At 34.8% G+C, this 26,800-nt stretch overlaps 3 protein-coding genes and 1 long non-coding RNA gene across 4 annotated transcripts in view; 2 read left to right on the plus strand and 2 right to left on the minus strand.

The window, feature by feature from the left end:
• The window catches only part of MetRS (methionyl-tRNA synthetase 1), a 34,366-nt gene extending 28,811 nt beyond the window's left edge, over positions 1-5,555 (plus strand). Inside the window, exons 20-24 of the mRNA XM_073081699.1 lie at positions 990-1,128; positions 1,924-1,983; positions 2,893-3,090; positions 4,419-4,580; positions 5,437-5,555. Of these exons, the coding sequence (XP_072937800.1) occupies positions 990-1,128; positions 1,924-1,983; positions 2,893-3,090; positions 4,419-4,580; positions 5,437-5,550 (673 nt within the window). The 3' untranslated portion in view covers positions 5,551-5,555. The remainder of the gene's footprint in view (positions 1-989; positions 1,129-1,923; positions 1,984-2,892; positions 3,091-4,418; positions 4,581-5,436) is intronic.
• A 5,142-nt stretch (positions 5,556-10,697) lies between these two features.
• On the minus strand, positions 10,698-21,225 carry LOC140748553 (uncharacterized). Its single transcript, XM_073081366.1, has 4 exons — positions 19,948-21,225; positions 19,055-19,362; positions 11,996-12,710; positions 10,698-11,545 (listed from the first exon to the last, which is right to left on the minus strand). Exons 1-4 carry the CDS (start codon positions 20,853-20,855, stop codon positions 11,227-11,229), a joined length of 2,250 nt encoding a protein of 749 aa, XP_072937467.1. The 5' UTR covers positions 20,856-21,225; the 3' UTR covers positions 10,698-11,226.
• Positions 16,489-17,476, minus strand: LOC140748801 (uncharacterized). Its single transcript, XR_012102975.1, has 2 exons — positions 17,287-17,476; positions 16,489-17,114 (listed from the first exon to the last, which is right to left on the minus strand). It is a non-coding gene; the product is annotated as an uncharacterized LOC140748801 (long non-coding RNA).
• A 1,249-nt stretch (positions 21,226-22,474) lies between the features above and the next one.
• Positions 22,475-25,614, plus strand: LOC140748786 (uncharacterized). The gene is made up of 2 exons (XM_073081678.1): positions 22,475-23,827; positions 24,746-25,614. The coding sequence occupies exons 1-2, from the start codon at positions 22,551-22,553 to the stop codon at positions 25,200-25,202; spliced, it is 1,734 nt and encodes a 577-aa protein (XP_072937779.1). The 5' UTR covers positions 22,475-22,550; the 3' UTR covers positions 25,203-25,614.
• The last annotated feature ends 1,186 nt before the right edge of the window (positions 25,615-26,800 follow it).

Below are 26,800 nucleotides of genomic sequence, written 5' to 3' on the forward strand. Positions count from 1 at the left end.
TCCTGTTAGCATTTTTCTCTAATCATTATAAAATCCGATTTGGCCTCGAAGGCCCATTTGAAAAATTCACCCTGTATAAACAACATTCCTTACCCATGTACTGACTACTGATATATGTACTATGAATGAAAGAGTATTAAAATATGCAATAACGTCAATAGCGTTTTATGCATTTGCATATGCAAAAAGGCAATGGCATAATAATCCAATATCGAATTATAATTTTGTTCTGTTTTTTGGAGTTTACTCCTTAAGAAACGATTTGAGTTATAAGGCCCGGTACGGAAATTTTATGAGGAGTAAAATCAAGTGTAACACGAAAAGTTGAGGCGTTACGTAGAAAGAGACAAACATATATATCCACACTTTACGCGCAACACCAGTGAAGTCACTGAATAGAAATGTCATAATTTTATTTTTTTGTACTAGTGACGTGAAGGAATGCGTTGTATCGGTAAAATAGGTTCACAGACTACATATTAAAAGTATTTTTAGCCACAAATAAAACATAGATAATTTAAAATAAGCCAAATACGAAGGTGCTAAACTCGGACATGTATACATGTCGGACATGTGGACGGTTACGGTACATTTCGTTTCGGACATGTATACATGTCGCTGGGCGGCAACGTTTAATAATGATCCATTACAATCCCTCCTTTTTATTACAATCATCATATTCTCTCAAAAAGGAAGTAGCGCTTTTAACCAAAATATGAATCAAGAGTGCTTTTATTAATTTAAAATACAGTAAGTTCAAATCCCATATGAAAGTAATTATTACACTAAAAATAGTTAGCAATATATAAAACATTAAAACGTCATTAACTATTTTCTATTCGATATATATCATAATTATCGTTCGTAAGGAGTAAACTCCAATCGTGCGTCGTAGCTGACACACACACACTCTTTTTTTTACATATAACATTTTTTTAATAACGGTTTTGCTAAAATCACGTCACTATTGTAGTTATTTTTAATTTCAGAAACCCAACAATGATCCAGTACCTACCCTCCGGCCACGTGATCGGCAAGCCGGAGCCCTTGTTCGTGAAGATCGAACAGGACGTGTTGGACAAGCTGAGGGCTAAGTACGCGGGCACACAGAGCGAGAGAGCGAACAAGGTTAGAGGGAGATGGCGTGATGTTTGTCTTTTTGAGTTTTAATTTGGAGCATTTGGGAAAAATTATGGAGGTTTTTAGGAAAGTTATAGAGGGAGATAGCATGATATAGGAGATAGCTCTTTTTGAAGTTATTTTTTGAAGTGTTTGAGAAAATAATGAGTGTAAAATGATGGAGGGAGATAGTATGATATTGCCGTTTCGAGGTTTTCTTTTGGGGCGTTTACAAAACAAAATAGTTTTTACGAAAGTGATAGAGGGAGATAGCATGATATGTTGTCTTTTTGAAGTTTTCTTTTGGGGCGTTTAGAAAGAAATAGTTTTTACGAAAGTGATAGAGGGAGATAGCATGATATGTTGTCTTTTTGAAGTTTTCTTTTGGGGCGTTTAGAAAGAAATAGTTTTTACGAAAGTGATAGAGGGAGATAGCATGATATGTTGTCTTTTTGAAGTTTTCTTTTGGGGTGTTTAAAAAACTGATTTCCACAAAAGTGATAGAGGGAGATAGCATAATATGTTCTCTTTTTTACGTTATACGTATTTTAATATGTTTTTTAAAATAAAAAGAGACTTTTTATAAAAACTGACAGATAAAAATCGACATCTTAAAGTTGGCAAGTAAATATTGCAAATATTAAAAAAAAAAAGTTTTTAATTATTTTTTTATATCATACGATGTTATGCGTTACGTTACGTCAATGTCGTGTCGTGTCGTGCCGTGTCGTATCTTTTGGTTCCAAACGTTTATTTTTTGCGTTCGTATAGATGTATATATATATAATTATCTTATTTATTCAGAATGGTGAAGTGAAGTCGACAGGAAGCGTAAAGGAATTAGAAGCCGCTATCACAGCTCAAGTAAGTAATTATAATACTGTATATAGCAGACGAGCATGCAGTCCACCTGATGGTAGGTGGTTACTGCCGCCCATGGTCATCTGTAATCAACCCTAGATAGGATTAGAGTCCCACCTGAGATCGGCCACAGATGCGCCGCTACCCCTGAGGAATATCCCAGCAAATAAAATTTCAATGCCATTAATGTACTTATGGCGGTTTTATTTTATTTAATTAATTAAAATTTTATTATCGACTAGCTGACCCGGCAAACTTTGTACCGCCTCAAAATCTATTTATCAAATATATTTCATATAAAATATAGCCTATGTTGCTCGTGGATAATGTAGCTTTCGAATGGTGAAAGAATTTTTAAAATCGGTCCAGTGGTTTTTGAGCCTATTCATTACAATCAAAGAAACAAAATAAGTTTTTCTCTTTATAATATTAGTATAGATATGTCATAATCAAGGCACTGATAGACTTCTGATTAAACTGAAAGTTGATTTAACGGCGAAGGAATACATCGTGAGAAAATGTGCGTACCTGAGAGATGTTATAAAAAAATCTCAAAGGTATGTGAAGTCTACCAATACGCACTTGGCCAGCGCGGTGGACTATGGCCTAATCCTTCTCGTTCTGAGAGGAGACCCGTGCCCAGCAGTGGGACAGTAGTGGGTTGATGATGATATCATGAAACATGGAGACCTATTCGGTCAAAAATGTTATAATATATTTTGTAATTTTCTTTAATGCTATTGTGTTCACTGCATATTTTGCGCAAATAAACTTTCTTTCTTTCTTTATTTCCTTCCTTCTTTCTTTCTTTCTTTCTATGTTTAATTCATTTTATTGAAATAATATCAACCCACACAAAAAGAAAAAAAACTCACACAAATACTTTATTTAGCAAGTAACATTATTCCCCAGGGCGATTTAGTAAGAAAGCTCAAAGCGGAGAAGAAAGACAAGGCGATATGGCAACCCGAAGTCAACAAGCTGTTGGAGCTCAAAAAACAATTAGCGGCCGCGCAGGCTGGCAACACCGCTGGGAATAATAGTGCCAGTGTGGCCAGTGGTGCTAATGTTGCTAGTGTTGCTGATTTGGAGAAGGCTATTGCTGAACAGGTGAGAATGGAGTTAATAATAAAAGTAAATGGACAGTGATATATGAAATCAAATACATAACTTGTAAACATTCTGTCAGCTGTTTAATTATTATAATAGATAACAGATTTAGTTAAACAGCTGTCTGTCAATAATTATAATAGATTTATTTAAACGGCTGACAGAATGTCAGCCTAGCCAACATTATATTGTTTGCTTAATGTATTTAAAACTTCTCTACTGCCAATATTATACTCATATTTCTAACCAGTGATATTTTAACTATTATAACACTATTGGCCATAATACTATGTTTTATTTTAAGTTCTAAGTATTTTTAACCGACTTCAAAAAGGAGGTGGTTATCAATTCGGCCGGTATCTTTTTTATGTATGTACACAAATTACTCCGCCGTTAGAGGACCGATTTTAATAATTCTTTTTTTGTTGTGTAGAGACGAGCTGGAAGTTCGTCCCACTTAAATATGGTTAGGATCATCTGTCATCATCATCTATCAATTATTATAATAGATAATAGATTTAGTTAAACAGCTGACATTCTGTCTGTCAATAATTATAAAAGATTTATTTATTATATTATCTATTATAATGGTCTCAAAAATAACCTTAACTAAATCGGACATATATATATAAATTCTTGGAGAACAAAACGTCCGTTTCGAATGATTTGAAACATTGAGCCAAAAAAAATGTTAATACGCGAAATGTTTAAATTGATGAATGGCGAGAACTTAACTGCCAAATTAATATGAAAATATATGTTTTCTTAAAATTGAGGCTTTTCCTTTAGTTTGTCATTTATCATTACTTCCCGGAATTTGATCCTTATAAGCGACACTATCAGATATTAGAATAATATAGACGGTGTATTTTTTTCTCAAAATGAACTCGTTCGATTCCCGGCTTAGGAAAAAGATATTTTAAAAAACGAATGATGCTGTTTTAGTTTTTATCAAAATCGGCCTCGTAACTCCTTTCAGCATTTTTCGCTAATCCTTATAGTTTCGGATTTGGCCCTGAAGGACTATTTGAAAAATTCACCCTGTATACCGTACATTTAACAGAATATCATCTATTAAATTTTTGTCTGTCTGTTTGTTCCGGCCAATCTCCAAAATGGCTGGAACAATTTCGACGAGCCTTTTGAGCTAGATCTATTGTAGACATTTCTTTTTTATTTTATTACGTTTCATGATTTAAGATGATATTTTGCCTGCTACGACCTGTATCTGAAACATAACATAATTATCTATTAGATATAAATGCACTCTTAGGCACTAATATAACTATCTTCTTTCTTAACTTTTATTTTAATTTTTAAACAAACAGGGTGAAAAAGTGCGGCAACTCAAGGCGTCAACAAAAGACAAGGCGGTCTGGCAACCCGAAGTGAACAAGTTGCTAGAGTTGAAGAAACAACTCGCGAGCGCACAGACACAGGCGACTCCCGCGAACAGTGTTGCCAGCTTGGAGGACGCTGTTGCTAAACAGGTGGGCTTGTAAAGTTTTATCGAAATTTGTTTAGTTTTATGTAACATTACATTGAACAGACTTTTTTTTATAATATAGGAGTAGCAGACGAGCATGCTGTCCTGATGGTAAGTGGATACTGTCGCCCATGGACATCTGTAATCAACCACAGATAGGATAAGATATTCCTACCTGAGGTCGGCCACAGGTGCACCGCTACTTCTCTAAGATAAGTATGTCTACTCCCACACCCTTCAAACCGGAACACAGCAGCGCTTAACACTGCTGTTATGAGGCAGAAATAAGTGTTGCGGTGGTGTTCCGGTTTGAAGGGTGTGGTAAGGGAGACAGACTTTTCCGAGGCGTTCCAACTTAGTCCTGAGGAGAGCAACGCTGTGGCCGACGTCTAGTAGAAATCTAATCCTATCCGGGGTTGATTACAGATGTCCATACGGCAGTAGCCACTCACCATCAGATGGAGTGTTCGTCTGCTACTCCTATATAAAATAAAATTACCTAAAAAACTTACAATATTCGCTAGCCAACGCTGTATTGATTTCTGTAAAAATCCCTTTTTTCCCAACCGCCCTAAAATAGGTATTTTTTTAATTTTTTATTGCTTAACCTAAAGATTTGGCAGACGTGCTACCTGATGGAAAGTTATTAATCAACGTCGCCTATGGACATTTGCAACACCAGAGGAGTAGCCAATGTATCGTCGGCTTTGTATGAGAGCTCTTTTTGCACCTTTATTGAAGAGCCCCATGTCATAGCGCTCCGGGAATACCTCAGAAGGAAGCTCATTCCACATCTTGCACGTCCGTGGCAATTTATATTTTGTACCAACATATCTTTAATATTTTTTTTACTTTCACAGGGCGATCTAGTGAGACAGCTAAAGGCCTCGACCAAAGACAAGACGGTATGGCAACCGGAGGTCAATAAGCTATTGGAGTTGAAGAAACAGCTCGCGGCATTGCAACTCAAATAAATATACAACTTTTGTAAAGAAATGAGACTTAGTATTGAGTTATTTTGTACCTCTGTCACAATTTTTAAGTCATGTTGATTATGTTACATATTTAGGGGTTTTATGGTCAACGTTAGCCCACTGTCCCACTGCTGGGCATAGTCATCCTACAGTGAGGTTTAAGGCCATTAGGCCCGACTTTATGTACCTTTGAGAACTTTTTTAAAAGAAATCGTGTAGTATATTAAATTTCTAATATGCATATAACTGAAAAATCAGAGGTAATACGTACCTGGGACTAAACCCTGGAACGTGTGGTTAAGTTTCCACCTTCTTTTTTCTTTTTTTTTATAATATAAGAGTAGCAGACGAGCATGCAGTCCACCTGATGGTAAGTGGCTACTGCCGCCCATGGACATCTGCAATCAACCCCAGATAGGATCAGATATTCCTACCCGAGGTCGGTCACAGATGCGCCGCTACCCCTGAGGACTAAGCTGGAACGCCTCGGAAAAGTCTGTCTCCCTTACCACACCCTTCAAACCGGAACACAGCAGCGCCTAACCATTAGGATATAACTGATTCTAAATCTGTGTATTATTTTCTAATGAATTATCACTTGCTATAACGGTGCAGGAAAACATCGTGAGGAAACCCACATACCTGAGAGATTTTAATAAAGTTTTCAAAGGTATGTGAAGTCTACCAATACGCACTTGTCCAGCGCGGTGGACTATGGCCTAATCCTTCTCACTCTGAGAGGACACCCGTGCCCAGCAGTGGGACAGTGATGGGTTGATGATAAATATAGACAAAAAAAGAAATCTGTGGTGCGTGGTATGCAAACCTCGAATCTCTCAATTGAGAATTTTAACCAATAGACTGTCTACTTATGTAACCTAATTTATCAATGACTTTACTCTTTATATTCTAAAGTATCAATAAAATTTTGTCGATCAGAATATAGTAACTGTCTTAGTAGAACCCTTTGTGGTTCGACTCCGGCGGCACCTCCGCGACACCTATATATGTTATAACAGCAGTGTTAAGCGCTGCTGTTCTGATTTGAAGGGTGCGATAAGCGAGACATACTTTTCCGTGGCGTTCCAGCTTAGTCCTCAGGTAGCGGCGCATCTGTGGCCGACCTCAGGTAGGAATATAATCCTATCTGGGGTTGATTACAGATGTCCATACGGCAGTAGCTACTTACCTTCAAGTGGACTGTATACTGGTTAGCTACTAAATCTCGGAATAATAATTATATTCGATCGTCTTTAAACAATTTTTACTACAATTTTTCTGAAAAGGTATTTTTAATGCATTTACCTAAGAGCATAAACCTTAAGTAAAAATATGTTCAATAATATAAGATTTTTATTCTCAAAATAATCTTAAAAGTTGTTTTATAGTCCGTGCCAAACTGCTAGTCCACTCTGAATATAGAAATGAGTAGCGTCGCCATAGCAAATTGTATGACTTCTGCTCGCAACAACTTCAGAGCGGACTAGCAGTTTGGCGTCGACTATACCTCCTTTAAATACAGTAAAACTAATTTTATAATACTTTAGTCACACAGAAAATCACATTTTTATTATATTTTCAAAATTATTTTATCTATAATGACATTCAACTATACATATACTAGCAATACCCCGGACATGGGAAGGAAATATCATGACCAATGATAATAAGTTCAAGCTGAAAGCAAGTTTGTGTATGAAAATCTTGTAAATGTCCGCTCTATAGTCTATATTTACGTTTTGTATAGTAAGAACTATTTATTTTATTTATGGTCAGATGTTATTTCCTTGGAAATGGCTTAATAAATTATTTGCAGACATTTTGTTGTATTATTTCATCATACTTTTTTTTTTTTATAATATAGGAGTAGCAGACGAGCATGCAGTCCACCTGATGGTGAGTGGCTACTGCCGCCCATGGACATCTGTAATCAACCCCAGATAGGATTAGATATTCCTACCTGAGGTCGGCCACAGATGCGCCGCTACCCCTGAGGACTAAGCTGGAACGCCTCGGAAAAGTATGTCTCCCTTACCACACCCTTCAAACCGGAACACAGCAGCGCTACACTGCTGTTATGAGGTAGAAATAGATGTGACGGTGGTGCCGCCGGAGTCGAGCCACAAAGGGTTCTACCACCTTCAAAAATACTTAATTACATATTCATACCGTTTAGGGTTCCGGACGCAAAGGGTAAAAACGGGACCCGATTACTAAGACTTCGCTGTCTGTCCGTCTGTCACAGGGCTCTATCTCCGGAACCGTAATAGATAGACACATGAAATTAATTCTTCTTTTGTTACAAATCTGAAATTAATTATTCTAACTACAACTTGGCTGTATCATCAGGAGACATATTTTTCCGCGTCCCTTCTTAGTTCTAAGGAGTAGCGGCGTATCTGTGAACGATCTCAGATAGGAATCTTATCCTATCTTGGGTTGATTACAGATGTCCATACGGCAGCAGCCACTTACGATCAGCTGATTGCATGCTCGTCTGCTACTGCTATATTATAAAAAAGTATAAAAAAAATAAATGGTTCACCACAAGTCGTCCGCCATATTGAATTTAGAATTCTGCATTAAGTTATGTATTTCAACCAAACTGAATTAACTGGTTTAAAATTCAGTTGCAGGATTTACTAATGAACTAACAAAGCATTTTTATTTCCACACATGCGTTGCTCTACACTTGAGGACTAAGCTGGAATGCCTGGGATAAGTATGTTTGAAACCGGAACAGCAGCGTTTAACCACAGTATAAGGATCTAGATTATACTGTGTGTGTGTGTGTGTGTGTGTAAGGATTAAAGGTGGTAGACCCTTTGTGGTTCGACTCCGGCGGCGCCACCGCCACACCTATTTCTACCTAATAACAGCAGTGCTAGGCGCTGCTGTGTTCCGGTTTGAAGGGTGTGGTAAGGGAGACAGACTTTTCCGAGGCGTTCCAGCTTAGTCCTCAGGGGTAGCGGCGCATCTGTGGCCGACCTCAGGTAGGAATATCTAATCCTATCTGAGGTTAATTACAGTTGTCCATGGGCGGCAGTAGCCACTTACCATCAGGTGGACTGCATGCTCGGCTGCTACTCCTATAATATAAAAAAAAAACTTGTTTAACACTGTTATAAGGCAGAAATAGGTGTGGCGGTGGTGCTGCCGGAGTCGAACCACAAAGAGTATAACCGCCTTAAAAAAGTTAACTAAAAGCTTGTAATAATAATTGTAATTGCCTCCTTTCCGCTTCACGCTGCTTCAATATTTCTCTGTTCTTCTCCCTGTATTTTCTTTGGCGATCTCTTTTTTTCTTTTCGAGTGACTTCTTTTCTTTGGTTTCATAATTTTGTAATGTAAGTACATAGATTAGTAAAGATACTTCGCCGCCTTGGAATTGAATGAAGCCACAAACGGCTTATTAGTAAGTTCTTTTTTTGAATTCTTGACAAATAAAAACATTTTTAGAGAAAATTTACGAATAAATAACTAACACTGCGTAATTTACATAATAAATAAATAATTACTTCAAATATTTTAGGGACATTTTAGCACGGAGACGAGGCAAAACTTTTTTACGCAACTATTTCAATTCTCAAAACTGGGTACATTTTCTTGTTAGGAGTGAGTAATCTTTACTTATCTATGTGTAAGTATTGTAAATAAATACTTTTCAAGATATTACAGTTGTATAGATTTGCACTATATAAAATTAAAAATAAAACAATTATTTAATGGCAAATAATTTAATTATAATGCTTTAATTGTAAAATGCTACTTAACTAATATCTTAAATCATTAGGAAAGGCATTAAAAATAAAACAATTGGTTTTTATTCAACATAATATATCTCCAATATATTTAATATTTTATTTATTTATGTATGTATTTCCATAATTTACACGGAATATATGTCTAATTATTTATTATAACATCTACAGACATATATCGTTTCAGACACGTAACGTGGCAGACAAATGTTCTCTTATACAATGTGTATTTACGTACTTTGATTTACTGTAACAGCGTAACACATAAAATATTGTAAAAAATAACATTTTGTCTGATTCGGCCCTTGTCTGACACGTTCCACGTCTGAAGTTAAACGAGGCCTAGATAAGAGTAAAATTTCAGTATTCACTTAATTTTCTATATAATTAATAATTTTCATATAAGACAATCACTGAATCTAAAAATTCCGATAGTGATTCAGTCAATCTTGATATAAATAATTCAACACTAAATGCATTATTATTTTTATAACTTATTACTATGATTGACATATTTCATCAATGGCTGCCGAAATATACACATATTTAAATTGCAATTTTCTGATACGACCTCCTGGTATAGTCCGCGCCAAACCGCTAGTCCGCTCTGAAGTCGTTGCGAGCAGGTGTAGTCATACAATTTGCTATGGCGACGCGATTCATTTCTATATTCAGAGCGGACTAGCAGTTTTACGCGGACTATACTGTAATCAAACTCAGATAACATTCAACCTGAAGTTGTCAACGGATGCGTTGCTACCTATGAAGAATGTCTTCCTTACGACATCCTTCAAACCAGAACACAGCAGCGCTTAACACTGCTGTTATAACAGTAATAGGTGTGGCGGTGGTGCCGCCGGAGTCGAACCACGAATGTTCTACCACCTATGTTTATATCATTTTAATCCATTAATTCGGTGGGTATAGAGAATTTATTTTTTAATATTTCAATCTTCAAATCAATATAATAAAGTTTATGTAATATCATTTAATAAGTTATGCCTTTCAAGCGTCATGCAATATTGAGAAAACTTCGATAGCATCAGAAACATTAGACTAGCTAATGTTTCATACAAGTCTACTGTATTCCTAATATGTAGTGTACTACATAGGGTTGCCAACCTTACTATTTTTTTTTTTTTTTTTAATAATATAAGGGTATCAGACGAGCATGCAGTCCACCTGATGGTAAGTGCCTACTGCCGCCCATGGACATCTGTAATGAACCCCACTTAGGATTAGATATTCCTACCTGAGGTTGGCCACAGATGCGCCGCTACCCCTGAGGACCAAGCTGGAACGCCTCGGAAAAGTCTGTCTCCCTTACCACACCCTTCAAACCGGAACATAGCAGCGCCTAACACTGCTGTTATTAGGTGGATATTATATAGTATCGTACTATATTTTAGTCAATTGTCTATACTAATATTATAAAGAGGAAAACTTTGTTTGTTTGATTGTAATGAATAGGATCAAAAACTACAGGACCGATTAAAAAAAATCTTTCACCATTCGATAGCTACATTATCCACAAGTAACATAGGCTATATTTTATATGAAATATATTTGATAAATAGATTTTGAGGCGGTACAAAGTTTGCCGGGTCAGCTCGTACTATATATTATAGAAAAACAATATAGGACGAAAAATACTATATTTTTATCGCTAATTCAATATTGCTCAGATGCCTATAGTAAATTATTTTAAAAATAATAGAATCTTGATGGCCAAAGCGAAAACTAATAATAAATACTCATGAAAAAAAATAATGATTGAAAATAGACGTGTACTATTTTTTTTCCTGAATTTCCCAAAAGTAGTATATTTTTTTGATTAAAAAAAAAATATATTGTTCTTCAAAAAAAAAGCTGGCAACTCTAGTACTACACCAGAATTTGGCTTAATGCCAAAAATCTAAAAACCATTTTTCCTCTTACATACTTTAACATGCCTGAACAGCGAACCAGAATTACCACACTCCCGACCACAGTATTCACACACATCATGAGTAATCTTATCATGCACCTTCATATGCCGTTTCAAGTTATACGCATCGTTGTACCTGAAGGAACATAGTCCACATTTGAACGGTTTCTCGTCTTTGTGTATGTTCGCGTGTCTTATTAGATACTTGTTTGTGGCGAAGCTTTTGTCGCAATGTATACATGTGAACGGTTTGTTCGTGCTGTGTTTGCAGTAGAAATGCTCCTCTAATTCACCTTTTGTTATGAATCTGGAATTAAAAGAAAATATTGTATAAACTCAATCGAAGGGTTTGAATTTCAAACTCAATTTTTTCATTTATATGTTAATTATCTATCACTTGCTATAATGGTGTAAGAAAACATTACATGTACTTAAAAGTTCTCTCCCAAAGTTTTCTCCCTTAGCTTCATTTCAAACCAGAACACAGCAGGGTTTAACGCTGCTGTTATTAGGCAAAAATAGGTGTGGCAATGGGGAGTCTTCAACCATGGAGACTTCTGCCATCTACAAATCAGGTGGACTGGCAGTTTGTATTTTAATCTAGATAATTTGACGACCTACATATTAAGGCAGTCACAATATCGGTCTGGCACACAGGGTGTTCAGGGTTTGATTGACTTGTGGGTGTAGAAAATGTATTAAATCTTATCAAATTCAAATATATTAAATCTTATTAAAATAACAAAATGATACTTACGAGGCTTTACAAGAATTACATTTGAATAACTTCAGCCCTTCATGTCGTTTAAGATGCAAGTTCAGAACACTCCGTCGTAAGAATCTCATGTTACATGTTGGACATTCAAAGGGTTTTATTCCCGTGTGAATTTTCTTGTGTCCGTGCAGCGTCGATTTCCATTTAAATTCTTTGAAACAAACATTACATTTATGCTTAGATTCCTGTGGTGTACAATTTTGTAATGTTTCGGTGAAAGTGTTACATTGTTGGTTGGAATCTAGTGTAGTGTGGTTACAATCTTGTAATGTTTCGGTGCAAACATTACAAGTTTGCTTAGAAGCCTCTGTGGTAGGATGGGTTTCTGTAATATTGTTTTTATCAGATCCATTGTCATCTATTCCTATATAATCTACGCCCAAATCTGTACACTCCTGTTTTAGAACATACAGTTGTGTCGTAGAAGTCTCTTTTCCGATTTCAAAATCTGTTCCCAAATTAGTCTCTTCTTTTATTTTGTAGGAGTTAGTTAAGTTATTTTCAAAGTCAGATAGAGTATTATTATAAACTTCTTTGGAACCATAAAAATTTTCCAATTTGATTTCTGTGTAGTTTGTGTTCAAATTTTCTTGTTTTACTTCGTCAAAATCAATTTTAGGAATATTTACGACTGTTAGAGGTATGATGTCGGTATTTTCATTTGGTTCACTACTTTTTTCGGTCATTCTGTCTGTTTCTGAATCTAGATTTATTTGTTTTACTGTATAAGTACTATTGGTATGTTTGCAGCTTGCTGTATTTTCCAAATTTGAAAGTTCATGGCTTTCTTTTAACAGTAAGGCTTCTACTCTCTCTTGTTTTATTTCATTAGGTTTTAGAAATGTGGCATCGTCGCATGTAAAGCTAAAGGCCATAATGCTTTTCAAAAACCTTATAAGATTTTTTGGTACTTTATATTCGTCAACTTCTAATGAGAGTTGTGAATTTTTAAAAAACGAAGCCTAGGACGAATTTCTTACATCTTTTCATTCAAGTTAGGTCCAATTGAGTTAGTATTTTCATTTTTACTTATTCTAATAATATTTTTCAAAATGTTCCATTTACAAATGTATTTCGAATAATTTTGTAAACCAACATTTATTTATATTTATGGTAGACTTTGTTTATTTTCTTCAATTGTTGTTGAAGTTATATTATCGTGGACAATTTTCAAAGTTATTATTTTAATATTTTGTTATCAATTTTATCAAATATCAACAATTGTTGAATTTATAGATACGTCAAACTGACATAGATAGATGTCATGTTAAAATATTATTTTTTATAATTCTTTTCATTGTAGCCTTGGATTCCCTATTTTCAGCCAAAGTTCATTAAAATGATATTGCAAATTAATAAATAATTCGATTATAAAAAATATTTTTAAGGATGGACTCTCAGAGATTCCGTGAAAGTGCATATTTTATTGAACATTCATCTTTTCGAATGACTTATCGCGTTTTGGTATATTTGAAAATTATTTTTTTTATTAAAGTTTAAAAAGTGTTTGGCAGCTAACGGCTAAATGTCTGTTTTAAATAACAAAGAAAGTACTCAATAGCTTTAATTGGCTACTTGACACTTTTTGGGAAACTGTTTTAATGAATTCATATACGTATTATATATGCCTTTCATTGATCATTTTTTCGAAAAAATGGCTATTTATTAATAAAAAACATATTTTTATTACGGTAAACGGAACGTTACGCCAAAACAGGCGGTCAAGTGTCATTTCGTAGCGTGACGTCAACACATTGAAAATATAGAAATAAACTTCGACGCTACACATACTTCAGGGGAAATCTTGGGAATTATTTAACTTTTATTAGTACAATTGCAAGAATGTCAAATTACAAGGCGTGTGCAGTGACGATGTGTACAAGTACGATCGCTAAATATCCTAACCAATGACATTTTATACTAGACACGTTATACGCCCGCTAACTTAAGAGAAAATTTGAGCGAAACTGCTTTGATAGCACACATGCACGTTTTTTATTTTACTTACCTTTACTACATAGACAAATGTTCTATAAGGGACAGAGCTATTAGAACAATGTGATAAAAAAAGACAACTAGTGTTTGACCTTGCGTTTCAAGTCTACGCAAACGTAAATATTGACCATGGAATATAGTGACCAATGATTACTTCAGTCAAAACGGGACATCGATTTTTTTTATGTCAAATACTTTTTACTTGAAAAAATATAGTTAGATACTAAAAAACACGCTTTTATGATAAAATTAACTAAAAAGTAGAAAATAATTTTCAATCTATGAATCATTTAAGGAACAGTAAATATTATAATTGTGGAAAAAATGTGGGGCGCTTTTTACAAAACTGGTAAATGGAGCACCCCATGTTTTTTTTCATAATTATACTATATACTGTTACTTAATTGACAATGGCAACGGTTCATTTCGGAGACAACGGCACGAAGCATCGGAAAAAGGGACTGTCCCGTTAAAAACGGGACGTATGGTGGCTATCCCATTGATCCGCATGCTTGTCAAAGACAATGAAATAATGAAACAGAAGGTAAAAAATGTCCAAAACTGTCGATAATAGTTTTAGTACGTCGTTTACGTAGAAATGTTATAGTACAGTTTAACTAAATAAATAATTATTAAATAAAAATATAATTTGAAAGAATGTATCTATACAGATGTATCGACTGGTTTAAAATATACGATTTAAAAATTGTTTATATTTATTATCATAGATTAGTAAATATTACTCACTCCTAACAAGAAAATGTACCCAGTTTTGAGAATTGAAATAGTTGCGTAAAAAAGTTTTGCCACGTCTCCGTGCTAAAATGTCTCTAAAATATTTGAAATAATTATTTATTTATTATGTAAATTACGCAGTATTAGTTATTTATTCGTAAATTTTCTCTAAAAATGTTTTTATTTGTCAAGAATTCAAAAAAAGAACTTACTATTAAGGCGTTTGTGGCTTATTTCAATTTCAAGGCGGCGAAGTATCTTTACTAATCTATGTTTATTATTATCAGTTTTATTTTACACACGACCATTAATTGCAAAGTTGTGTAAATTTTATAAATGTACTAGCTGACCCAGCAAACATTGTGTTGCCATATAAATAAAAAAAATGTTAAGGGTGAACAACCCTTATCACTTAAGAGATATGAAAAATAGATAGTAGCCAATTCTCAGACTTACTGAATATGCATATAAATTTTAGTGAAAATCAGTAAAGCCGTTTCGCAGGAGTAGGTACAGTAACTAACATTGTGACATGAGAATTTTATATATAAGATTCTAATTTTACCGTGGTCTTTTTGAGGATTAATTTCTGGCTATACAAAGATTATTTATTAAATTATGTTTAGGTTAAGGAAGAAATACGACCTTAATGATTGAAATATTTATTCAATTAAAGAAATTTTAAAATACCGTATACTATCCTATATAAATTTTATGGTAATATTTTTTATTATTTACCACAGGTATCGAAGGAAATTTAAAGATTAGGATACAGAATTTCCCATATATCGATTTTATTTTATTAAAATAAACCATAAAATGTTATATTTTGACTAAAAACACACTAATATAAAAATTAAGCAGTGGGATCTTAAACTATAACATACGACATATGAACATCGTCAGATTCAATAAAATGTCACTTCTGTTCTGTTGATCTATGACCATGCATTTTGCGTCTTTATCACTTTCATTGACAAAAACATACTTTGTCTCTTTCTGGTTACTCACGTAATCATGGCGGATCGAACACGAAAAATAAACAAAATTTAATAATTTCTCTTCATTTACGTGTGATAGGTGATTCCATGAAGTTTGTTTCTTTTTCGAGCATAATTTTTGCATTTACGCATTGCACAAGAAGGCATTTTGAGGCTTTAAATTCAAAATAATGACGTTCAACGTGTTCAGTGACATTCGTGTGTATTACTACGCCGCGCGAGAGCGACTGGACTTGGCTGGAGTCGTTTTACACCACTTGCCGTATTTTGTATGTTTCAAGTTTTGCCCGCTTGTGGCGGATCTTTATATTTATAGATCAATGATCCTAACAAATTTGCTTACACAAGTTCCTAAACCCAAATCTCATAAACGTTAAAGAACTTGCAGATACTTATATGTTTAAATCCTCTGTTTGTAAGCAATGACATTTTATACTATTTATGTAAGAGAAGTATTATTGAGAAAAATGAATAAATTTAGTAAATCTCGAGTGATTCGTCAATTCCAAATCATTGGAACGGGACGTAATCAAAACAAAACAGCAAGTGGAAGTATTCATATATTAAATATAATATATAGATGTCTATGATAAGAATAGAATTATAAGACATCTTTGAGAATTCTATTTTAAGGGCCCATTCTGTAATTAATAGGACACAATTAAAATATTTCATGACTGTGTTATTATTGCTTGTGCATGTGCACTGATTAACTTACAGGACTGTATAATTAAAAATACATGATTTGCTAATATTAGTCTTTTATTTGTTTATTTGGTTTATATGGTTCTATTGAGTACACACAGTAGAACTTTTGTATATATTTATCGTCATATGTTACAGTTACAATAATTACTACAGATCACCTCAAAGCATTCTGAAGCTGTTATTTCCTTTGTTATATTGAAGCTCTTGCTAAGCTGAATTTGTGTGCTGCTTGCGTTAATGCTTTTCTTAATTCCTAAAATTATTTTCTGTAACAACTGAATATATTTTTTTATCACTGTCATTTTCATAATTAAATCTGTAGTCCAATAACAGCAACTGTATGGTAGTTTTCCTTCCTTCATCTTTTTGGGTAGTTTATGCAAGTAAAGAACTACTGTTTATACACTTCCGAAACTTTTGTTTCCTCACTTCTTCTACAACTCCACATTAAAAATGCTACTGCATGTTTGCAGCATCCTTGGGAGGCAGGACAGTAATCCCATTTAATACTTTCCTTTTCATATACAATCATAGACACTGTGCATGACATTTGATGTATCTTGTGTTCAGGACAACTTTTACTTTTCATGAAACACAAGCTTGCCTTCTTCTTAAACTGCACATACCCTATAGCGTCGTCACTATAATGCTGTCGCGAGGATCTGAAATTATAAATATAACCAATAAATAACCTTAAAGCAATTCACATAACAATATAAGTATACTTTAAAAAACCTTGATAATCACTTAAACGTAACCTTTCTTCTATCAGAAGTCGGCTAAGAAATGTTTTAACTGTCCGAAATGATTAAATGTAAAGAATATTTTACTTACGTTGTTTATTTGTGATTTCCATAGGTTATTTCGCGGAAGTTTTTGTATTCATTTTTATTTATTGCATTGTATATCTTCTTTAAGCAGATACACGCTATCAACTTTAATATAGTGTGGATTTATATCGGTTCACAACATAAATTCAACCAACTCTAACAGCAAACGATATAATTATTATTTGTCTTCTTTATTATGCGGATTTATGCGTGTGATGACGTCACATGACATTTCAAGCAGCACCGTCCCCGTTTTGGAATTTACAACCCACAGATAAAAAATCGAAAATTTCTTTTTAGAAATAAAAATACTTATAGTGTATTAAAAATTAAACTAAATATTGCATAATTTATGTTTACTTATAAGCTATCATATCGATAATATTTCATATTTTATTGTTATTAGTGTCAAGTACCCAATTAGCTTTTTTATTTTGTAAATAAATAACTTATAATTTGTCTATTATTTCATGGTCTGGCAACAATTTAGTCCAAACCATAGACATCCCAAACATAAAGTGACAGTCTGGCACTTCTGGCAGTGACTGCAGGACATAGAGTATTATTATATACATGTTATAGAGAGGAAACTCTACGTATTTTTTGTCTCCCCTAAAGCGCCCCTAGTGGCCTGCCCCAGAACTACTCATGGGTTTTACATACATATCTATAGATACCTATTATATATTAATTATTCATTATATGCATATTATATGTATTAAAATTAGGTAAATTATAAGTTGTATCTCTAAAACACGAACTATAAATGACTGTGTTCCAAAGATTCACATTTGCATTATACTTTTTTCTTTCCCAATTTTGATACAAGAACAAAACTACATTTACATACTTTATAAAATTTCAGAAAGATACAAAAATTTGTGACGATGTGAATCTTCGAATCACGCTCCTTTACAGTTGATGTCAAAGATACAACTTACGTGGGAGGCATCAAATATGTACAGTTGTCGCAACGGTGTCTCTCTAAAGTGCAAAAACAACTATTTAAATTAGAAACGACTTACGAAGTTGCGGACATTTGACAACAGACACATCATTGTGACGGTTAAGTGTTACTCCGTCGCCATTTTAATTTGAAGCTTCCGGGGCGAGTCGTTACGTGGCGCTAGTATCTACACAAAAAGTCATTTTGTATGGAAGTGTGCCCCCCCTGCTGCAGGAGTTTGTTGATTGTTGTTCAAAGAAACATAAAGATTGAACACAAACACAAACGGTTCTATCACCTATGTTTATATCATATTAATCCAACAATAAGCTTAGTTTAATTTAAATTAAATTTCAATCTCCAAATCAATAAATAAAGTTTATGTAATGTCACTTAATAAGTTTTACCTTTCAAGCGTCATGCAATATTAAGAAAACTTCGATAACATCAGAAATACTAGTTTAATGTTTCCAATAACAACAACAAGTCTTCTGTATTCCTAATATGTAGTGTACTACATAGGGTTGCTACCCGTACTATATTATATAGTATCGTATATTTTAGTCAATAATTGTACTCTATATTATAGAAAAACAATATAGGACGAAAAATACTTTACTTTTATCGCTAATTCAAAATTGCTCAGATGCCTATAATTATTTAAAAATATAATGATTGAAAATAGATGCATATAGTACAGTTTTTTTTCTGAATTTCCCAAAAGTGGTATATTTTTTTGATTAAAAAAAAATTATTGTTATTCAAAAAAGCGGTGGCAACCCTAGTACTACACCAGAAATTGGCTTAGCGCCCAAAATCTAAAAACCATTTTTCCTCTTACAAACTTTGATATGCCTGAACAGCGAACCAGAATTACTGCACTCTCGGCCACAGTATTCACACACATGAGTAATCTTATCATGCACCTTCATATGCCGTTTCAAGTTATACGCATCGTTATGCATGAAGGAACATAGCCCACATTTGAACGGTTCCTCGTCTTTGTGTATGTTCGCGTGTCTTATTAGATACTTGTTTGTTGTAAAACTCTTGTCGCAATCTCTACATTTGAACGGTTTGTTCGTGCTGTGTTTGCAGTAGAAATGCTCCTCTAATTCACCTTTTGTTACGAATCTGAAATAACAAGAAAATATTGTATTAGCTCAATCGAAGGGTAGGTGTAGGAAATGACGGACTATGACGGTGTAGGAAAACATTACATGTACTTGAAAGCTCTCTCCCTTACCTTCCCTTCAAACTAGAACACAGCAACGGTTAACGCTGCTGTTCATCATCATCATCAGCAACCCATTACTGTCCCACTGCTGGGCACGGGTCTCCTCTCAGAATGAGAAGGATTAGGCCATAGTCTACCGCGCTGGCCAAGTGCGTATTGGTAGACTTCAGAGATATTTTTTTTCTAAATCTCTCCGGTATGCAGGTTTCCTCACGATGTTTTCCTTCACCGTTTTTAATAAGTGATAATTAATTTCTAATATGCACATAATTTAGAAAAATCAGAGATGCGTGCCTGGGATTTGAATCTCAGACCCCTCAATCGAGAGGCTGAGTTTCTTAACCACTAGGCTGTTAAGCAAAAATAGGTGTGGCATCTACAAATCAGGTCACAATACTGGTCATAACACAGGGAATATTACTATCGGGCTGTGTGTGTAGAAAGTGTATTAAATCTTATTAAAATAACAAAATGATACTTACGAGGCTTTACAAGAGTTACATTTGAATAACACCAGCCCTTCATGTTGTTTAAGATGCAAGTTCAGAACACTCCGTCGTAGGAATCTCATATTACATGTCGGGCATTCAAAGGGTTTTATTCCTGTGTGAATTTTCTTGTGGCCGTGTAGCGTTGATTTCCATTTAAATTCTTTGAAACAAACATTACATTTATGCTTAGATTCCTGTGTTGTACAATTTTGTAATGTTTCGGTCGAAGTATTACATTCTTGTGTTGTGTGGTTACATTCTTGTGTTGTGTGGTTACAATCTTGTAATGTTTCGGTGCAAACGTTACAATTTTGCTTAGAAGCCTCTGTGATAGGATGGGTTTCTGCAATATTTTTTTTATCAGATCCATTGTCATGTATTCCTACATAATCTACGCCCAAATCGGTAGACTCCTGTTTTAGAACATAAAGTTGTGTCGTAGAAGTCTCATTTCCGACTTCAAAATCTGTTCCCAAATTAGTCTCTTCTTTTATTTTGTAGGAGTTAGTTAAGTTATTTTCAAAGCCAGATAGAGTATTATTGTAATTATAAACGTCTTTGGAACCATAAAAATTTTCCAATTTGATTTCTGTGTAGTTTGTGTTCAAATTTTCTTGTTTTACATTTTCGAAATCAATTTTAGGAATATTTTCGACTGTTAGAGGTATGATGTCGGAATTTTCATTTGGTTCACTGCTTTTATCGGTCATTCTGTCTGTTTCTGAATCTAGATTTATTTGTCTTATAATATAAGTACTATTGGTATTTTTGCAGCTTGCTGTATTTTCCAAATTTGCAAGTTCATGGCTTTCTTTTAACAGTAAGTTTTCTACTCTCTCTTGTTTTATTTCATTAGGTTTTAGAAATGTGGCATCGTCGCATGTAAAGCTAAAGGCCATAATGCGATTTTTCAAAACCTTATGAGATTTTTTGGTAGTTTATATTCGTCAACTTCTAATGAGAGTTGTGAATTTTTAAAAAACGAAGCCTAGGACGAATTTCTTACATCTTTTCATACAAGTTAGGTCCAATTGAGTTAGTATTTTCATTTTTACTTATTCTAATAACATTTTACAAAATGTTCCATTTACAAATGTATTTCGAATAATTTTGTTAACCAACATTTATTTATATTTATGGTAGACTTTGTTTATTTTCTTCAATTGTTGTTGAAGTTACCGTGGACAATTTTCAAAGTTATTATTTTGAATATTTTGTTATCAATTTTATCAAATATCAATAATTGTTGAATTTATAGACACGTCAAACTGACATAGATGATATGTCAAAATCATTTTTATACTTCTTTTCATTGTAGCCTTGGATTCCCTATTTTCAGCCAAAGTTAATTAAAATGATATTCTTCAAAAGTTCTACTGTGTGTACTCACTAATAGAACCATATAAACCAAATAAACAAAGAAATCGGTTAATAAAATACTAATATTTTTCAAATCATGTATTTTTAATTATACAGTCCTGTAACTTAATCAGTGCACATGCACCATCAATAATAACACAGTCATGAAATATTTTAATTGTGTCCTATTAATTACAGAATGGGCCCTTAAAATAGAATTCTCATAGACGTCTTATAATTCTATTCTTATCATAGACATCTATATAATATATTAAATATATGAATACTTCCACTTGCTGTTTTGTTTTGATTACGTCCCGTTCCAATGATTTGGAATTGACGAATCACTCGAGAGTTACTAAATTTATTCCTTTTTTTCAATAATACTTCTCTTACATAGATAGTATAAAATGTCATTGCTTGCAAACAGAGGATTTAAACATATAAGAATCTGCAAGTTCTTTAACGTTTATGAGATTTGGGTTTCGGAACTTGTATAAGCAAATTTGTTACGATCGTACTTGTACACATCGTCACTGCACACGTCATTTAACTTGTCATTTATTTAAATTTTAGTTATAATAACTAAATAACTCTCAATTTTCTTCTAAGCGTTGTTTGTTTACAGTGTAATAACGTTCCGCCACAAAATGACACTTGACCGCCTGATTTAACGCGACGTTCCGTTCACCGTAAAGAAAGTTCGATTTTTATTAATGAATAGCCCTTTTTTCGAAAAAGTGATCAATGAAAGGCATATATAATACGTATACTAATTCATTAAAACACTTTCCCAAAAAGTGTCAAGTAGCCAATTATGTAATAATTCGATTATAAAAAATATTTTTAAGGATGGACTTCTCTGAAAGTTCATATTTTATTGAACATTCATCTATTCGGATGAGTTATCGCGCGTTTTGTTTGATTTGAAAAAATTTTTTTATTAAGTTTAAAAAGTGTTTGGCAGCCAACGGCTAAATCAAAGAGTATAGTAACCATATAAGAAGGCTAAATGTCTGTTTTAAATAACAAAGAAGGCAATAAATAGCTTTAATTAGCTTTTTTATTTTGTAAATAAATAAATTATAATTTGTCTATTATTTCATGGTCTGGCAACAATTTAGTCCAAACCATAGACATCCCAAACATAAAGTGACAGTCTGACAGTGACTGCAGGAGTTTGTTGATTGTTGTTCAAAGAAACATAAAGATTGAAACATTAATAACATAACGCAATGGAAGCGAGCGTTAATTCGCGAGTGGATACCATTTGCCGCGCGTGTCTATCTGAAGGAAGCAATATGAAGTCGCTCTTAGACAGAATGGAGGGAGATTCTCGAAGTCTGTACGAAGTGTTGTCTTACGTCGCTAATATAAACGTATCCCCGAGCAATAAATATCCACAACAGGTTTGTTCTGAATGCTACTCTATTCTGTGCAAAACTTACGAGTTTAAGCAGCAATGTCTGAAGTCGGACAACGTTTTAAAAGTGATGATCGAGAAGGACGTATCGAATGGCGTTAAAGTTGAAATATCAGAAAAACCGACGTTACCATACCAATGTACGATTTGCTACGAGAAATTCATGACTTGTGCGCTTCTAGAAACTCATGTTATGTTCGGCCATTACTGCGTGAAGGACGCGTGTAAGGATTATGATAATTACAACGTACTGTCTGTAGAGATCACTGAAGCGAATGCTAGTTTGAAGCCGTATGAAGTTAAGGAGGAGGCTGTTGAACTAGGCGCAGAGTTCACGGACTACTTAGACGTTGATGATAGTTATACGGAGTTAACGGAATATAAGCAGGAGGACGATAAATTTGAATGCAGTTCGTGTGGTGACAGCTTCAACAACGATAAAGATTTTAAGATGCATATAGAGAACTGTAACAGTTGGAGCATATCCCGTATACCGATAACGAAGTTCAAGAAATCATTAAAACATGAAGTAACGAAGAAGGAAGCATGTTCGAAATGCGATAAGCGCTTCACGACAACGAAAGCCTTGAAATGCCACCAACGAGCAGTGCACAGGGACGAAACAGACGAAACATACCAATGCACGGTTTGCATGCGTAGCTTCTTACGGAAGAACTCGTTTCTATCGCATATGCGAATGCACCAAACTAAAGAGAACATGAAATTCATCTGTAATACATGCAAGCGAGAGTTCCAGCATCAGGCACATTTAGATAACCACATACTAGCCGTACACACTCGGGATAAGGGCTATAGTTGTGATATCTGCAATATTAATTTCACGACGCAAGAATGTCTAAACATCCACAAAGGGACCCATAAAGTTGAGAAAAAACATCAATGCGAGCTATGCAGTAAAGCGTTTCAGATGCTGTCGACGTTGAACGAGCATATGCGAACGCATACGGGGGAAAGGCCGCATCTATGCTCGATATGCGGTCGAGGTTTTACACAAAAGAATAATTTGGAACAGCACGTGAGGCGGCATAAAGGGTTGAAACCCTTCAAATGTGATACGTGTGATAGAGGGTGGGTTATATTTAAGTATTTACTATGTTATACATACAAACCCTTCTGTTGAATCACTGAGTCTATTAAAAAAAACTGCATCAAAATCCGTTTCATAGTTTTAAATATCTAAGCGAACATGGGGACAGGCAGCGGGAAGTGACTTTGTTTTATAATATGTAGTGATGTATGTGTAGAGATTATTAAACACAATTTTTTGCCTGTCTGTCTGTATTTGTGCTTATACATAGCTGATCCAATTTAATAATATGTTTTAGATTATATCTCTTATCAATATATTTTATTCAATGTAAATAACATACCATTGATTCATGGAAATGTCTTTTCCAAAAAATATATTTTTTACTTTGTTTATTATTAGTTCTAATACCCAGGTTATTACTTTACTGAGGCATTTTTTTGAAGGTGGTAGGACCCTTTGTGGTTCGACTCCGGCGACACCACCGCCACGTGGCGACGCCACACCTATTTCTACCCAATAACAGCAGTGTTATGTGCTGCTGTGTTCCGGATTGAAGGGTGTTGTGAGGGAGACAGACTTTTTCGAGGCGTTAGTCCTCAGGGGTAGCGGCGCATCTGTGGCCGACCTCAGGTGGGAAAATCTAATCCTATCTGGAGTTGATTACAGATGTCCATGGGTGGCAGTAGCCATTTACCATCAGGTGGACTGCATGCTCGTCTGCTACTCCTATAATATAAAAAAAAACCAGCTTAGACCTCAGGTAGGAGTCTAATCTTATCTGGAGTTGATTAGATGGCCATGGTAAGGTGCTATACCATCAGATGGACTGATTATCGTCTGATACTCATTTATTACAAAAAAAAAATGATTTGATTTTTGACTTAATTTTTATTCCTTTTCAAACCAGACCACATTACCTCTTAACAATTAATGTCTTTGCAAATTTTAAATTCCAGATTTGTTTCAAAGGGCGAGTTGGTAGCCCACACACGCAAACACAGCGGCGCTCATCCCTTCGTGTGTGACGACTGCGGTAAGGGCTTCACCACCTCCAGTTCCCTCGTCAAACACAGACGGATCCACACCGGCGAACGGCCCTATGGTTGTGACCTTTGCACCATGCGTTTCTCTGCATCAGGGACCTTGAAGAACCACAGACGGACCCATACAGGAGAAAAGCCCTATCAGTGCTCCCATTGTGAGAAGGCCTTTGTGCAACGTCAGGACCTAGTCTCACATATACGTTGCCATACTGGAGAAAGGCCCTATGTCTGTGCTAACTGTGGTCAGGCCTTCAGGAAAGCATCAGCGTTGAAGACACACGTGAAGATACATGTGAAGGACTCTGGTTTGTCGCTGTCGACGCTGCAAGATGTTAGTGCGTTGTTGACTGTACACCACGTAGCTAGCTAACCGGCGCTTATTTAGTTAAGTTTAGGTTAAGAACACTCCAGTGGTTAAGAAACTCAAGAGTTCTAGAGATTTTGAGGTTGCTATCATTAGTTTCGAAATATCTAGGAGTCTTGACTGCAACGTAAAATCTTTCATTGGGATGTATATGCAGCAATAGCTAAGTGCAGCTGTATGTATTATTATACAACTCTGTCAACTTAACTAGATAGGCTTTTTAATATAAAATCTAGCGATAAGGCAAACAGGCTATCTGAAGGACGGGTTATTTGTGTAGACACGTTGCCTATGAAGAATCGCAACCGTACACCATTCCTGGCACTAGCGGACTAGGCGGGGGGGCGTAGGCGGAAGGGGCTTCCGGCTCCGGGCCTCTAAACACAGTTGCTAACTCTCCCAATCTAAATAAATATAGTTCAAAAAACTAAAAAACACGCTTTTATGATAAAATTAACTAAAAAGTAGAAAATCTAAATGAATCTAGGAATCAATTAAGGAACAGTAAATAGTATAATTGTGAAATAAATCTACAAAGTTTGAACGAAATCTGGCCGTTTAAAGTGGGTCAAAATCGCGCCCAAAGAAGTCGGTTACAAACATACAAACATACAGGTGAAGCTAATAAAAAGCGTGTAAAAAAAGATGGTTGAAATGTTCATATAATGATGTCTAATATGAAATCTGTGACTGTAATGTCATCGGCTAAAAAAATGCTCGTCAGGACCAAAAAATCTGTAAAATGGTTTCGCCAGCATATAAGCGAAAAAAAAATCAACCTCAGTCTTATTATTAAACTCATTTTTGTTTTTAACTGGGGGCCTAATTTATCATTTCCGACCAGGGGGCCTACCACCATCTTTTAAAAATCATCATAGTTCAGGAAAGTTTTATTTCAATATTGTATTATTTTGTTTCATACCACAACCCCGTTAAAACAGTTTTGTTTTATTCCTGCCGCATATTCCTTATCCAAGGGAAAACGAGATATCGAAACTAGTGTCATCTCTTTCGCACTAAGGCCTTGATTGTGTTCTGTCATACGCAGTTGAACAAACTTAAGCCCTTATTCATTACCCATTGAATAAAACCCACTGAAATTGTTACATTTTGCTTTAAAAGTAAAATTTCCTGCAATAAAAAAAACAGAATTTCGAACGACATAATACAAAACTGCTTATTGTAATATTATAAAAACAATCTTACGGTCGTGGTACGAAATTTCAATGTATGTATGTATTGTCAATATTTTTTTATAATATAGGAGTAGCAGATGTGCCATATAGGAGTCCACTTGATGGTAAGTGGCTACTGCCAATCAATCCCAGATAGGATTAGATATTCCTACCTGAGGTCGGCCACAGATGCGCTACGCCTGAGGACTAAGCTGGAACGCCTCGGAAAAGTCTGTCTCCCTTACCACACCCTTCAAAACAGAACACAGCAGCGCTTAACACTGCTGTTATGAGGCAGAAATAGGTGTGGCGGTGGTGCCGCCGGAGTCGAACCACAAAGGGGTTCTACCACTTTCAAATGATGCTGATTAAAATAATATTGTTTTAAGAGATGGTAGTAACCCCTCAGGGCCTCCGACGACCTTAGTA

This window comes from Epargyreus clarus, unplaced genomic scaffold, assembly GCF_041222505.1.
Source record: "Epargyreus clarus isolate Ecla_fem2 unplaced genomic scaffold, WU_Ecla_fem_2.2 ptg000016l, whole genome shotgun sequence".
Taxonomy (NCBI): Eukaryota; Metazoa; Arthropoda; class Insecta; order Lepidoptera; family Hesperiidae; genus Epargyreus; species Epargyreus clarus.

Bases quoted from the DNA above. Each gene is read 5' to 3' on its own strand.
- LOC140748786 (XM_073081678.1), top strand. From the start codon at position 22,551: ATGGAAGCGAGCGTTAATTCGCGAGTGGATACCATTTGCCGCGCGTGT. The intron at 23,828-24,745 runs GTGGGTTATATT...TTTAAATTCCAG, and splicing joins TGTGATACGTGTGATAGAGG to ATTTGTTTCAAAGGGCGAGT.
- LOC140748553 (XM_073081366.1), bottom strand. From the start codon at position 20,855: ATGGCCTTTAGCTTTACATGCGACGATGCCACATTTCTAAAACCTAAT. The intron at 19,363-19,947 runs GTAAGTATCATT...TTGTTATTTCAG, and splicing joins TGTAACTCTTGTAAAGCCTC to ATTCGTAACAAAAGGTGAAT. The intron at 11,546-11,995 runs GTAAGTATCATT...TTTTAATTCCAG, and splicing joins TGTAATTCTTGTAAAGCCTC to ATTCATAACAAAAGGTGAAT.